Consider the following 14,229-nt stretch of genomic DNA (forward strand, 5'->3'; position numbering starts at 1 on the left):
ACACAGCGCTCGAAAAAATGTTTCAGTAAGACTTTGCTAAGCTACGAAGCCGCACCGCTTGATGGATTGTCGGAGCATTACGGCTATCGTAGGCAGGAGCCTCGCGGAGTGATACGTACTGCGCTTCAGCATAATATTCCCGTATTGTGTGTGTATAACCTCTTTTTAAGTTTTGTGCATATTATATATGGTTATGCTGAGGATATGTCGGCCAGTTCCCACTGTAAATGCATTTTGGTTAAACTATCAGCAAGGAATTTGCATTTGCACTGTTAAATTTTTATATAACTTTAATTAACATAAAAAACAGCTGCTTGTTTAACCTCCTGCATTTTTAATTTTTCTTTGCTATTTGGGTTGATTTGGGACCTAAAGAATGTAAAAACAAAGAATTACCAGATTTTTTTTTAATCTAATTTTTGTTTTTGAGAAAAATGAGATCCACATAAGAGGCCACTTGTTTCAAACAGTGGCAGAATAATGTCCTCGTAAGTGGATATCTTGGTGGAGGTTTTTGCACTAATAAAGTTGTGGAGTTGTAAAGTATTTTGTCTCGTGTCAATTATATCGTCAGTTATATCGTTATCGCAAATTTTCAAATGTATATCGTGATAAATATTTTTGGTCATATCGCCCTGCCCTAGTCACAACCATCATGTAAACCTTCCCCTTCAATCTCGTCGCCATCCTTCTGCCACAAATCTCCAACAACTCCACCCTCCCTGCACTCTCTTCTTCACCTCTCTTGAGCACCGTCCTCTGTTTTGAATGGTTGAGCGACCTACACTATGTTCACCTTTCATCTGTCTCCCTGTTATTCACACACGTATTCTTTCTTGTTTCTAATGACTTTCATTCTTCAGCTCTCTAGTTCATACCTCCACCTCTCAAGGTTCTTTCCCCACCTGCTTCCTGCTCTCACTACACATCCCAGTGTCATCTGCAAACTCTTTGTCAAACCACAACAATGTGCGAAGGTTAAGTTACCAAACAGCTTCTGCAGAACTTGACCATCATACAGATCCTCAGCCAGATCTTTAACAATGATCCTCTCGCCCACCAGAACGTCATTTATCCAGTCGATCAACACCTACGCAGGCAGAAGAAGAAACAGGTGCTTCATTGGGGGCTTACAATGTTTTATTTTTTATGATACAGCTCAGCTACCTTCAAATATACCTCAATATATCCTTTAAAGAAACACAAAAAACAAATAAAACGTAGAAATTATTAGCTTTTCAAACCTTTACTCGGGCCCTTAGTCTAAGTTGTTAGGAGATGTAGCAATATAGAAATTCTTAAATGGTGGGTCAAAAAGAAAAACCTTCATGAGCTCCTGCAGTTTGCGGTCATTCTTGGAGTTTGGGTCCACCATGGTGCGCACCTCGTTCTCCTCTGATGGATGAGAAAAAGTTGGCAAAATAAACCAAACAACAGTACAAAGCAATGGAGCATTAAAGCATCTCAAACTGTGGATCCCAAAATGCTTTGGGTTAGCTAAAAATACGTTTATATACTTCATTTATCCAGGTACAAGTTGGAAAAATCGCTTTTCTAGGAGGCCCAGCCGAGAGGGCAGCAGAAATTACAACAAATATAACATGATTAAAGAAACAAATACAAGTGACATTCAGCACATTGAGTGAGTTAAGCTGTTTACCGAGCATGGTGTCCTCAGGGTCAAGCTCATAGTGTGAAGGGCTGAGAGGAAGGTTGATGGCATTTATCCCCTCCTCCTGAAGCTCAGACACTAGAAGAAATAAGTTACAATCACACCATCAGACTAAAACAATCACATAAACAATCAAGATATAAGACATGCTGAATTTTTGTTAGCCTGTTCTTTAAAAAACATGTATTTACATCTCATGTAGGGCTGTGCGATATGACCAAAATCTCATGTCCCGATATAAGAATTCTATCGTCCCGATAACGATATAAATCACAAAAATGTAACATTTTCTGTAAATTCTGTGAATCTCGGGCAGTTCGACTTGCGGGAAGTGTTTCCAGCTGCGCGTCATGTAGCTGGAGTCGAGTGTTTTAACCGATGCATGAAACTACACATTTTTAGACATAAGTTGTAAAGGCCGCCGTTTTCTTTGTGAGTATTTATTACACGGCGTGCTGCGGGGAAAAGCCTGTTCTAACATTTGAGTCTAAGGTTTATTTTTTAGCACCTGGCGGCTCTTTTTTACTTCTCATCCGTAAATAATCTGCTCTTTCACGTGATTCCGTTTATTTTGAAAAGTCTCAACAGGATCTTGAACTTTATTGTGAAAGGTTTATGTGGAACATAAACAAACGGACACGCAATGCTGTTACCATCGTTGTTGCTAACGACAACACATAAAAACAGGCGCTTGTCCGTCCGTAGTGTGGTTATATTAAATATAAGAGAAAGAGAGAACTTTAAGAATATAGCCACTACAGTGACCATCAAAACAATGAAAAAATATTGCCGTAAACAGTTTATTTTGCGACACCACGAAACAAACGATAGCGTAAAATGAAACGATAGACGTTTTTATATCGTCATCCGATATATATCGTTATATCGAACAGCCCTAATCTCATGTGTCAATAAACATCTAAATTATAAGAGGAGTGAAATTTTACAGGGTTTTTAAACGTTAGCCAATTGCTGAAGAATAACCAATAATTCAGAAGTGCTTCAGACTTTCACAAGCAGCTGAGCACTCTCATCTTTAACAAATAATTATTTAGTAATAGAAAAATCATTTCCATTAACCATTTCTGCCATGCACGCACGTACGTGGACACAGATAGCAGACACATACGCACCCACTGGTCTACAGAAAATACGTTTTTGTTTCTAATCACTGACATTTTGACACTTTTGAATATCAATGTATCAACAAAATGTCTGGAATTTCAACTCTTGGCCACCAAAATTGTTTTAATGTCATTATCCTAAAAACAGGCCAGAACGTAATATCAGAGACATGCAAAAGATGTGTAGTTCTGTCAATTTAGCTCAAAATAAAACAAGCCCAGTATGCTCAAAAATCTTTGAGGCACCTGATTTTGTGCTTGTTTTGAACCAACAACATTTCCTCACCGTGCTCGGATTCAATTTCCTCTGATATCAGTTTTTCACTTTTATACCTTGATGAAATCTTGCCCTGTGCTCATCGCTGTCATCCAGATTTAGTGGGAATACAATACACGAGGATACAAAAACTCCATCTTTAGTAACACTGATACACTTTCAGAAGGTTATCCACAGCCTCAGCATAATTCTCTGCTCCCCCCCCAACAAACAAAAAACCAAAAACAAAACTGTTGACAATCTGCACGAATGCTGCTGATGTAGTTGGCTTCAGTTTTCCTTTGAACCCATCGTCAAGCATCAACGCCTTCCTTAATTTTAGCTCCACTTTTTTCTTAAATGCTATAACGTGCCGTCTTTTCTGTCCAGTCACACTAGCTGTCCAATACTTGGAACACCATAACTAAAAAAAAACAGGACGTGCTAGATGAAAATAGTCACCAAGTGAAATTTATTAGAGGTGAAAGAATCCCAGCAGCACTGGCTTGTTGGCCAGTGTTATCAAAAGCACCAGGAGAAGAAATGAAACCAGCTTTACTTCAAAAAATAAACAGTAAAAAGCTGTGTGACACATCTTTGAAATGCCAATCAATCTGATAACTCTACATGCAGGGCACACCAGCTAAGACAAAGACCAGAATTATAATCATTTGAGGTGTTCAGCAGTAGTTCGGACGTCCCCCCGATTCCACGTATAAGTGTTGGGAGCCACTTGACGTCAACCAAACACAGAGCAGTGCTGCTTCCTGCTTCTCAGTGGGCTTTAAAGCAGCCCAGCATGCCCTTCTTCACAGCATGTCAGATACCTGAGGAGGTTTGATCGCTGCTGATCTGTGTGTGTGTGTGCGCGCAGTGGAGTGAACATCCCGTGCATTACTCTGCCTTCACTGGAAAAACATCCTCTTAATCAACACCATCCACAAGTGCCTGGATGTACACTGTGTCTCCATGAGCAGACATCACATCACACAGAGGTGTATGAGAATATTCCTACAGAGCAACACACACCTCACCCTTTTCAATCCGTAAATTGCCACCCACTTACCCACTTTTGTTTCCCCTGGGACAACGTGTGAGTGTTGTGGAAAAACGTCAAGCTTCAATGAGAAGGTACAGTCAGTGATGCAAGTGGTAATACCCTCCACCTAATTCCCCTCAAGAAAGTATTCAAGATTGACAAGTCGTTTGCCAGCGAGCATATCTTGAATCTTATAATGACCAGAAGTCAAAATGACCCCAATTTTCTTTTCAGTATGACCCCAAACAAACAACTGATCCCATAAACACATCAATGTTACCCACAGACTTACATATAACTCTTTTTGCAACCTTTGCAACTGTATTTTGTAGATAAAAGTGGTTGGAAATCAGGTGACAACGAGCTAGTCACCAAGGATAGTGAACTTTTTTCCAGTCCTAGAGACTCGGGATGGGATAACCTATAAGTAAGCTTGAAGTTACTTAATTTGAATGCAGTCCAATTAATATCTGCTGCTTGATTTACAAGGTAACACAAAAGAAAATACCCCCAAACTGAAAAATGTTCTCAGTTTGCTCATCTACAATGATTTAACATGAAGTTATAGCAGGCAGACACCGGCCTGTTTTAATAGATAACAAATAGCTGCATTGCTGAGGGGGGCATGCTGTTGCATGTTTACACAAGATCTATCAGACAACCCCGTATGTATGCAGTGGTAAGACTACGAGAGAGGCTTTTTAGCCCTTTATCTCAGCCAGAATCATTTTAAATCATTTAAACCTTTGTAACCTGAAGTACACAGCAAGAGTACACTCTACACTATGCATGCTTTCTTGTATTTTTCTGCCCACTGCAGATCTGCTGACAAAGATGCAGAAAGTGGAATGGTCATCAGGCCAATTAGGTCTGATTGTAATCTGGAAAACCCATCAGCTACTCTGCTCACTAAGTCCCAATATTTCCGGGCTCTTGGTATAACCGGCGGATATCCGGGCAAGTACAAATATGGCCTTAATTTTAAAAAAGCTAACAAAGAGGAACGTCATTCCCAGATGTACAGCTACACCAGGGAACAGCTAAAGCACCCACCCATTATTGGCCTGAGTAAGTTGATTATTTAGTGTTTTGTTTGTATGATTTTTATTTCTTTTTTATGATGGCATTTATTCTTATTTATATTTTCAATCCTCCGGGAAGAACAATGTATCACTGTAAACCTATACAAAGAGACACTCATTAAAATGTATTTTAAGTTATCATAAAAGTGTGATATTACAATTTTTGGTCATACTGCCCGGTAGGCCTGCACAATAAATCGAAAATTTATTGTCATCGCGCAGGCCCATCGCAAAAGACGACGTAAACTGCAATAACTGGGTACCTTAAAATGTATACACACGTGCTTTAAAGAATTTACCAATCAAAGAAACCCCTTTACACATTTGACCAGTCGAATAGAGCCCTTCACGGCATTAACCAATCAAATGGATTAGAGGCCCGCCTCCTACGCAGGTGGGGAGCGAACAACGCTGCAGTAACGAGTCAGAGTTGTAAAGGCTGAGAGCGAGACGCATGACGAGAACGCTACTGACTATGAACTTGTGCCTAAAAAAGAAAAAATAGTACCTCGCTTATTTGGAGGTACTTTGGATTTGATAAAGACAACGTTCTCTAAACACAGGTACTCTGCAAAACTTGCCGAACACTCGTGGCAACCACCAGAGGAAACACGACTAATCTCCACCATCATCTTCAATACAACCACAGAGAACTGTTTGAAGAGTTCCAGAAAGACAGGGCTAGCCAAACAAAGGTTGCTAATGTTAAGACAAAGAGCGCAGCAGTCCAACAGCCGTCTCTGTATCAGAGTTTTTCAAGTGGAACAACTTATGAGAAAATGTCGAAGCGGTACAAAGAAATAACAGAGGCCATTACACATTTTTTTGGCTAAAGACATGATGCCTATAAATACAGTTAGCAGAGAGGGCTTCACCAGTCTGATACATAAAGTGGACCGGAGAAGCCGCATCCCCTCACGAAACTACTTTTCCCATGTCGCCATTCCACAAATGTACGAAACATGCCGCAAGACCGGCACGTTTGAACTGAGCCAAGCTGAAAACTACGCAAGCACTACAGTAAAGTTTCCTCTCCAGTTTTGACTTACATCATAACTACTTGGTGAGTTGTAAAATGATAAACAACTGCATTGAGATAATTTAAGTTATGTTTATTTAAAACTAATTCTAGAGACCGGGAAGGATGTCTTTCAGAATTCAAGCCTCAGAATGTTTTTTATGGGGGCAATGTTTCAATGTTAAAGTGCACTTTGTTGTTACACTGCTAATACAGCAGCTTTCATTAAATAAAACTGTTGCAGTAAAACGGAAATTATGCATTCGTTTTTTGTTTTTGTTTTTTTGCTATTTAAGTCATATTGTTATCGCAGTATTGATCACAGTTATCGCACATCGCAGGTTTTCCTAATATCGTGCAGCCCTACTGCCCAGTCCTACGACAAGCAATGCCTTTGGGACTTACAAATGCAAGATCTCGTTTGCTCTTTACATGGGCTCCTTACCTTTATACATCGAAACCCTGCTCAAACGCTAATGGTCAGTATTGCTAAGAATACCAACAGATACCAGTACCAAAAAACTTGTCTCGTGCCTTTGGGTTCTACATATTAATTAGAATTAGATAATTAGATAATTAGAAGAGATGACCACGTTTTGAATCAGGTTATCAAACCCACCTTCAAACCAGGTTTCTCTCACATTATTATTATTATTTTTTTTGCAAAACAAAAGTGTATACTGCGACTAATCTTCGCTGTCACTCACTGGTTGGTACCAAATTTACTAGTCGTTTAATCGAATCATTTAACATTTTAACTAACGCTCAATGCCAGTAAATGATTGTGTCCTAAACTTTACGCAGCCTTCTGCCACCAGGTGGCGCATCGCTGTTGAGAAACATTAAAAATCTGTTAATCTAGGCCTCGTCTTTTTGCTAACACTATTAGAATGACATTGCGGATACAAGCGACAGAAATTAGCTTTTTTCCAAAAAGCAGATGGGCTCTCGCTTAGCAACAGTGTGAGGAGTTCGGTCTGCTTCTGAATAAGGCGTTCCAGCGACCTCCTACCAGGAGGAGGCCCAGTTTATTAGTTTTTCATATGTTATTATTTCTTTTTGTAATATTTTAGTAATACGTGAACATCTTTTGTAGTAAAATGTCTTCATATAATATTTAACATCAGGTTGTTTTAAGTGTTTTTCTTCTTTGTTGCCTGTTTGGAGTATAACGTGTAACGTGGATAACGCAGGATATGAGGCGCTGCACATTTAAGTGGCATAATTCATTATTGAAGAATGTGATTAATGGTTTCAATTATCTTTATTACTTGTTTTTGACATTTCCTATTAAACAGTTCTTAAATTTAACTTAACACCTGAGTGATTCTTAGTTTCAGATTAGTCGGTTAGTCTAGTTTTATTTTCCTCATTTAGTCGACTAAGAAACTAGTCGTCAGAAAACATCCCTAATGGGGCTAGTTCCTCTATTCTTCTATTTCAATCAGTTCAACAAAGACACATATGGAAAAAGGGAATTTAATAATAGATAGAACAATTACAGCAAGCAAAAAACATCTAACAAAGAGCTATAACTTGATTGTTAATAATACAGGGATTATTAAATGGCTTTCTGTGGTCTACTCTACATTTTGTAACTTACCAATAACCTGAAGACCTGTGAAAGCCGCCCTCAGCGGCTGAAACTACACAGTCTCATGTGGGGGTACAGCTGCGGTACAATAACACCATACTAATTAGCACAATGTGATATTACTGTTAACCACCACTTGTGCTATTTAAGGTAGAGCGACTTTGTTTAACCCTGGCTAGGTGCTGAGGAAGTATGGCGGGTAGATTCATCTGAATATGGCATTAATTCACACCCCTGCTGGGATTCTGCATCGAGCAAGATTTTGCTCACCCCTTTTTGCACAACAGATTTCATTTAGTGACATTACGAGCGCACTGAAAGGGATTAAAAGGCATCCCGAGTCTTCTCACCACACATCACTCCACCCCCTCCTCAGTCCACTGTCATAAAATGAGGATACGTATCCATCCGCTTGGTTAAATAAGGGTAACACAATAAATAGCTGCATGCCTCCTGTCCAGTGCTACATATGGGGGAAAGATGCTGATGTCCTACCTGGAGGGCATAACGCTCCACAGCCCATGTCTGTCTGTCTCCGTCCCCCAGTCACAAGCATCCTCTCCTGGCTAGCAGGACCAGCTCTGTCCCCTGCGTCTCATTCTCCACAGGCTGAGCTCTCTAATACCTTTAATACACCGACTGACCCCAAGATAAATATTAAAATTGTTTGATTTTTCACAGAGGATATAAAATTACCTGTCCTGATTCATGTATTGTATTTGCTCCATACTCAGTGTACACAGTTCTGCAGAGCCCTCGCTAATGCTCTGAAACCTCCTGACCTTCTCCTCTCTTTTCAAACCACCTCGTCCACATCACATAGCTCTCCTTCCCTTCCTTCACATCCCCTCCAACCTGTTCCCTTTCTTCCTCTCATCCAGTCATTACTCCCGTTCCAGTCGGCGGCCCCTCTCTCTCCCCGGCACATGCAGTGACAGCCATAAATGTCACATGGACCTAAATTTATTCACTGATCAGTACGAGAGCGACCAGCCCACGTTTTCCATCAAATCATAGAACACACTGCAGACGTCCTACACACTGCTCTGTGCATATATACTCTGTGTGTGTGTGTGTGTGTGTAGGGGACATGAGCCCGTATTGATATAATGAGATTGCATGCATGTCCTATGGGCAAAGCAAACATAAAACGGGGCTCAGCTGTGCAACAGTATCCTGACTGACAGAAAGTAATCATCCGACTGAAGGGGACCTTTCTCATTCCATGATAAAACCTGGCCTTCAACAATGAATGTCATCTGTGGAGCCTGTTGTATTTCCAGTGCAAGCCGGCATGGTAATAAACTGAATTGAGCATTTAAAAGAAGCCTTTTGGAAGACATTTATTTAAAGCACGTTCCTGGTAGTTAAAATAGAGCGGGGTTAAAGAACTATTACAGAGGAAGATGAAGCGGGCAGAGGTGTCTATGAGAAGTCGAGTGAATCGCTATGAGCTCCACAGCTGCTATTCTGTACCTGATCCTGACCTCTGACCATGTGGAGCAAAGCGAGTAAGACCGAGTGCATTACAGATAACTGCTGGTCAATCAAATGATCAGTGTCTTCACCAGCGTTTATGACAAATGTTTCCAGAGATATGCTGATGGTACCGGGACGTCATTCATTGCTCACAAGCTGACTGATCTTAGGCTATGTTCACGCTGCAGGCGAAAGCGCATCAAATCCGATTTTTTGACCCTATGCGACCCATATCCGATCATGGTGTGACAGTGTGAACGGCACAAATCCGATATTTTCAAATCCGATCTGGGTCACTTTCGTATGTGGTACTGAATCCCATACATATCCGATGTTTTAGAAAGCTGCTGTTTGAACGGTCAGGTCGCATTAAATCCATCTTTTACGTCACTGACACAAGACAGACGCCAATTATCAGCGCCGGAGAAGACATCGCGAACGCTTCCTGGCCATCCGGTGAAACTGCTGGGAAGACAACGTTGGAGAAACGTGAACATTTTATTTGTACTGCATAATCTGCAGATTCTGACAGAAATCTGCAACTATCCTTTGAAGCACCGCTCCTCTAAAACAGCAATAAGGATCATTATTAGGTTATTTACATTATTATGTAAATAACAAAATAACTTAAAGCAAAAACTGGGAAACGTGAAGCCCGAAGTCTTTATATTAAGGGCCATCAGTCAAACAATATTGTTTTATTTGTAGTGTGAACGAGCAGACAAAAAAATCGGATTTGATCAAAAAATCGGAATTGAGCATTAAGACCTGCAGTGTGAACGTAGCCTTAGTGCTTTGAAACCAGACGTGCTCTGCTATCTATTAAACCATTGTAGGATTCTACTAGAGCATCTTTAAAGGATTCACAGTTCAAAACAAGCTGTTTTACCTCTCCTTCCTTCAAGCCAACTTTCATCTGTAGCCCCTCACAAACAAAACTTTGGCCAGCAGGAGGGTGGTGCTCCTGTGTAATAACAAGAGCTGAGTTCCTGGACCTTACCATATCAATAAGCTTGAATTCCTTGTACATACTCAATATTTGGAGCTTTGCCCATGTTTAATATGATCATCCACAGCTGGAACAGTGCATATATTACAGAAAGGTTCACTTTAAATAGATACAGACTGAGGCAAATTAAAACAAGCGAATGACGCACACTCTGTTAGACTTTTGCAAAGTGTCCTGACATCATAAAGGCTTGCACGGCTCTCCAGTTTTTAGAAGACGCTGTTTTTGGCAGCACCACTCGCACCACCCCTATAGATCTGGATTCCTTGGCCCAGTATATCAAGCCAACTATCACAAAACTAGGGGTCAAAGTGGACGCTGACCTCTAGCTTGACGTCAGGGCAGTGCATAATTTGAGCTTTTTCTAACTAAGGCAGCTGGCTAAAATAAAAGCCAATTCTTTCTAGGCAACACTTTGACACGGTAATCCACGCCGTTGTCACCACTCGGCTGGAGTAATGTAATGCACTTTATATGGGCGTTAGTGGTTCCTCCATCGCTCGTCTCCAGATGGTACAAAATGCTACTGCCCGTCTTTTAATTGGCACATGTGAATATGAGCACATCTCCCTCCATTGGCTGCCCATTCATTTTAGAATGAACTTATTTGCTTACAAAGCCCTCAGTGGTCTTGCCTCAGCCTACTTCTCTGAGCTACTATGTCCCTATGTCTCTTATCTAGTCTTCTGTACAGCACTTTGGTTCCTTGTGGGTCGTTTTTAAAGTGGTTTACAAATAAAGCTAATATTGCATTACTCAGTCCTCCCTGGAAATAATTCTCCATGTTTTTGGAAATATACTGAAAGGAGTGTGGAGAGCTTGGCCTAATATATCAGACCAGAATGAATGAATGAATGAACTAGGTTGCCAAAGGATCCACTGGACTAGAATATCATTTTTAAAACGGAGGACAAAACTGACATTTTTGGACTTTCAGCACCAGGAAGCTTTAAGCTTTAAGCTGTAAGTCCTTGATAATGAGCCCATGAGAGTGGTAACACAACAGTTAATTTCATCCAAGCCAGAGGTCTGAACTACAGATGTTTCCAAAGTAAGCTGGTTATGCCAAGCAGCTCTGCTGGTCTGTTTCTTTGTAATGACAGTCGACTAACTGAATGTGGAAAAACTGAGATGAAGTGTTGAAACTGACCGCATTTTATATTAACACATCTCAGCCTGTTTATCGTCTATTTAGTAAACAAATGATTCATCACATGTGAACGTTTGTGGGACATATTGATATTTCCTTTCAGTAAAAGAAAGGGATATATTATTATTTTTAATTGTTTTCAGGATTCTACCTCTTTGTGACGAACTCAGCTGGCTGCCGCGTCCTTTCCACGGGCTATGTGTCTGTTTTCTTTATGAGTAATGCATGCCAACACATCTGTGTTTGTTACATAACAATCATCCTTTCCTCTGCATACCTAAAGACCAGGCGGACACAGACGTCCAATTTACACCAGACAGGTGGCCAATGACCTGCTGGATGTTAAGAGGTTAACACATCTCAATAGTTCAAATCAAAATTTTGTAAGTGGATGTTTGATTACATATAACAATAATCCAATAGTTTGAAAAAAACATTTTTTGTCACTATTTAACTGTTTTTACTGTTCTTGCCCACCTGGGATCAAATTTAGTGTATGTCACCAACAAACTACAATGAGTCCCAATCCACCCCTTTAAAATGACTCACCCTAGTATTGGCTCTGAAAGGTTTGGGTTAATTTGTTACCCATCTGCATCTGTATGTAGCTTGTAATTATGCTGAAATAACTGCAGCCTGCATGTCTGATCCAAAGTAAATTTCTCTGTTGTTAAAGTGAAATGTTTCTTAGCTGCAACACAAAATGTTAAGCTGCTAAAAGCATGATCCATAAAACCAACCTCACATGAACTCTTTATTACCTAAATTAAATTAGTTGACCCGGAGGGAGCACCCTGGAAGGGGAAAAAAAAAGACTAATCCACATATAAATTGTCTCTGTATATGTATACCTCCTTTAACAACTATTTTAACGCTCCTTATTGCCTTCCAAATAAGTCAAACTAAAAAATAAAAGCTGTTGTGAAAGCACGATGGGTGCTGCCTCTACAGTGGTTAGCGGGCCTGTGTTCCCTCTTGCCTCATTCCTCGCTTATTACAGTAGTAGCGGATTCAATACCTTACATGGGTACAGACCACACAGCCTGCGGCCATGAAAGCACACACGGGACACCACACGTTGTAGTTAAAGAACTTCTTCTAAGCTTAAACATAGCCAAGTGCTAAAATGCTAAATATGTCGGCTCTCTGAAACTTCAGTGCGTAGTAGTAGTGACTTGTTTTTTTGGAGGCTTTTCTAGAGTACAACACTGTGTGCACATACTATAAAATGTGTCTGTAAGAGGGTTTAGTTCAGAAAACAGTGCATTCAGAGGAGCAGAAGAGTTGCTAGACTGTTAACTTTGTTAGCTGTTTACCTTCTTTGGCTTTTTTCCTCCTTACCAAAGTTCCACCAAGTTTCCCAAGGAAAGAGTCATCTTTCTTTCTGGAAGACGGAGATTTGGGCGTCGGAGACTTAGGAGACGAAGGGGACTTCTGAGGCGAAGAAGCCATGGCCGAAACGACAACTAAATCCGGGACAGTTAACTCAAAACTGTCCGAGTTGACGTGGAAATGAAAGTTTGTTAGAAAGTCAAAGTAAAGAAAAAAAAACCCAAGGGAAAATCGCTGTCCACTCCCTAAAGCGGAAACGGAATTCCAGACATTTTCTCCCGAGGTTGGCTGAAGTGCGTGGCCCCTCCTCTGCGGAGGAGGGCTGGGAGCAGGCGGGAGGCTTCTGACCGCGGGAACAGGGTCCAACTCGGTCTAGAGCTGTCCTGGGAGCAGCAGGAGGTGAAAATAGGAGGCCAAGAACAGAAATAGATGCAAAGGACCCTAAAAGTGACCTCTTTATAATTAAAGCCCTTTAATTTTTACTTGGGGTTTTCTAGCTTCTCAAAGTTACTCCATAATAAACAAACAGGGCCATACCTAGAGGGGTGGACATGGGGTGTTACCAGCCCCTCCTGAAATATGACCCCCTCCCCCACAAGGACCTTTTTCTAAACTCTTTTTGTCTGATTAATTTTTTTAAATCTTTTATTTATTTTTATTTACTCACTTTATTCTTTTGTTCAAGCCTCCAATTAAAGTTTCTTAGCGATGTCAAGTCCACTTTCTTTAAGAGTTGTCCGCTATACTGGATGGGGTACAACCACTGGTTCCTGTGTAGTCTCTTAATGGCTGACAGTGGTTCCTGGAGGTTGCTGCATCAAAAACCACCGTTGCTCATAGTTTTTACTAAATGCTAACAAGAAAACTTAAATTGATGGGACGTGGTTGACCTTGAAAATAAAAGTTGGGTCTCAGCAGTGCAACCAGTGTGTTTCAAGACTGTTTGTGTTGCACTACAGCTTGGAGAGTAGCCAGCCAGTGTTTGTAGAACATTTCCATTCAAAGCACAACCACAGCAATATGCTAGCACCCACACCAATCACAAGTAAATTTTGTTAATAATATCAAGTGGCTACCAGAGGGTCTGTAAGCCTCTGTGACTGGGACTTTAGCAATTATTTTCCCAGCAACTGCCACCAAGCTCCAGCAACCACTCACAACAGGTAGGGGAATACTAATTTTTCCCTCATGACCAATGGTTGGCAGATGGTTGGGGACCAGTCTCTAAGCCTGTGTGGCTGGGGCCTTAATCACTTGATCCTACATCATCACATGTCCAAAATGGCAGACAAGTTAACATCATGTGGTTAGTGGTCATGTGTCTGTAAAACCACAACAGCATCAATGCCAAAGAAAACTGAAGCCCAACAGCTTTTTAAGACTGTTTATATTGGTCTTTATGTCGTTAAGCATTAAGAAATAGGTTGCTGTTACAATCAACAGAGGAAGACAAACAATAAAACAGTACCAGAAA

General features: G+C 40.7%; 1 protein-coding gene across 1 annotated transcript in view; it reads right to left on the reverse strand.

Annotated features, from left to right (window-relative positions):
* parvaa (parvin, alpha a) overlaps window positions 1-13,060 on the reverse strand; it is a 31,092-nt gene extending 18,032 nt beyond the window's left edge. The window contains exons 1-4 of the mRNA XM_087844100.1: window positions 12,740-13,060; window positions 1,661-1,750; window positions 1,325-1,395; window positions 988-1,090 (exon numbers count right to left, since the gene is read on the reverse strand). Of these exons, the coding sequence (XP_087700226.1) occupies window positions 988-1,090; window positions 1,325-1,395; window positions 1,661-1,750; window positions 12,740-12,875 (400 nt within the window). The 5' untranslated portion in view covers window positions 12,876-13,060. The remainder of the gene's footprint in view (window positions 1-987; window positions 1,091-1,324; window positions 1,396-1,660; window positions 1,751-12,739) is intronic.
* Between the last annotated feature and the right edge of the window lie 1,169 nt (window positions 13,061-14,229).

The sequence above is a fragment of the Neolamprologus brichardi genome, chromosome 7 (assembly GCF_056152115.1).
Source record: "Neolamprologus brichardi isolate AB-2024 chromosome 7, ASM5615211v1, whole genome shotgun sequence".
NCBI lineage: Eukaryota > Metazoa > Chordata > Actinopteri > Cichliformes > Cichlidae > Neolamprologus > Neolamprologus brichardi.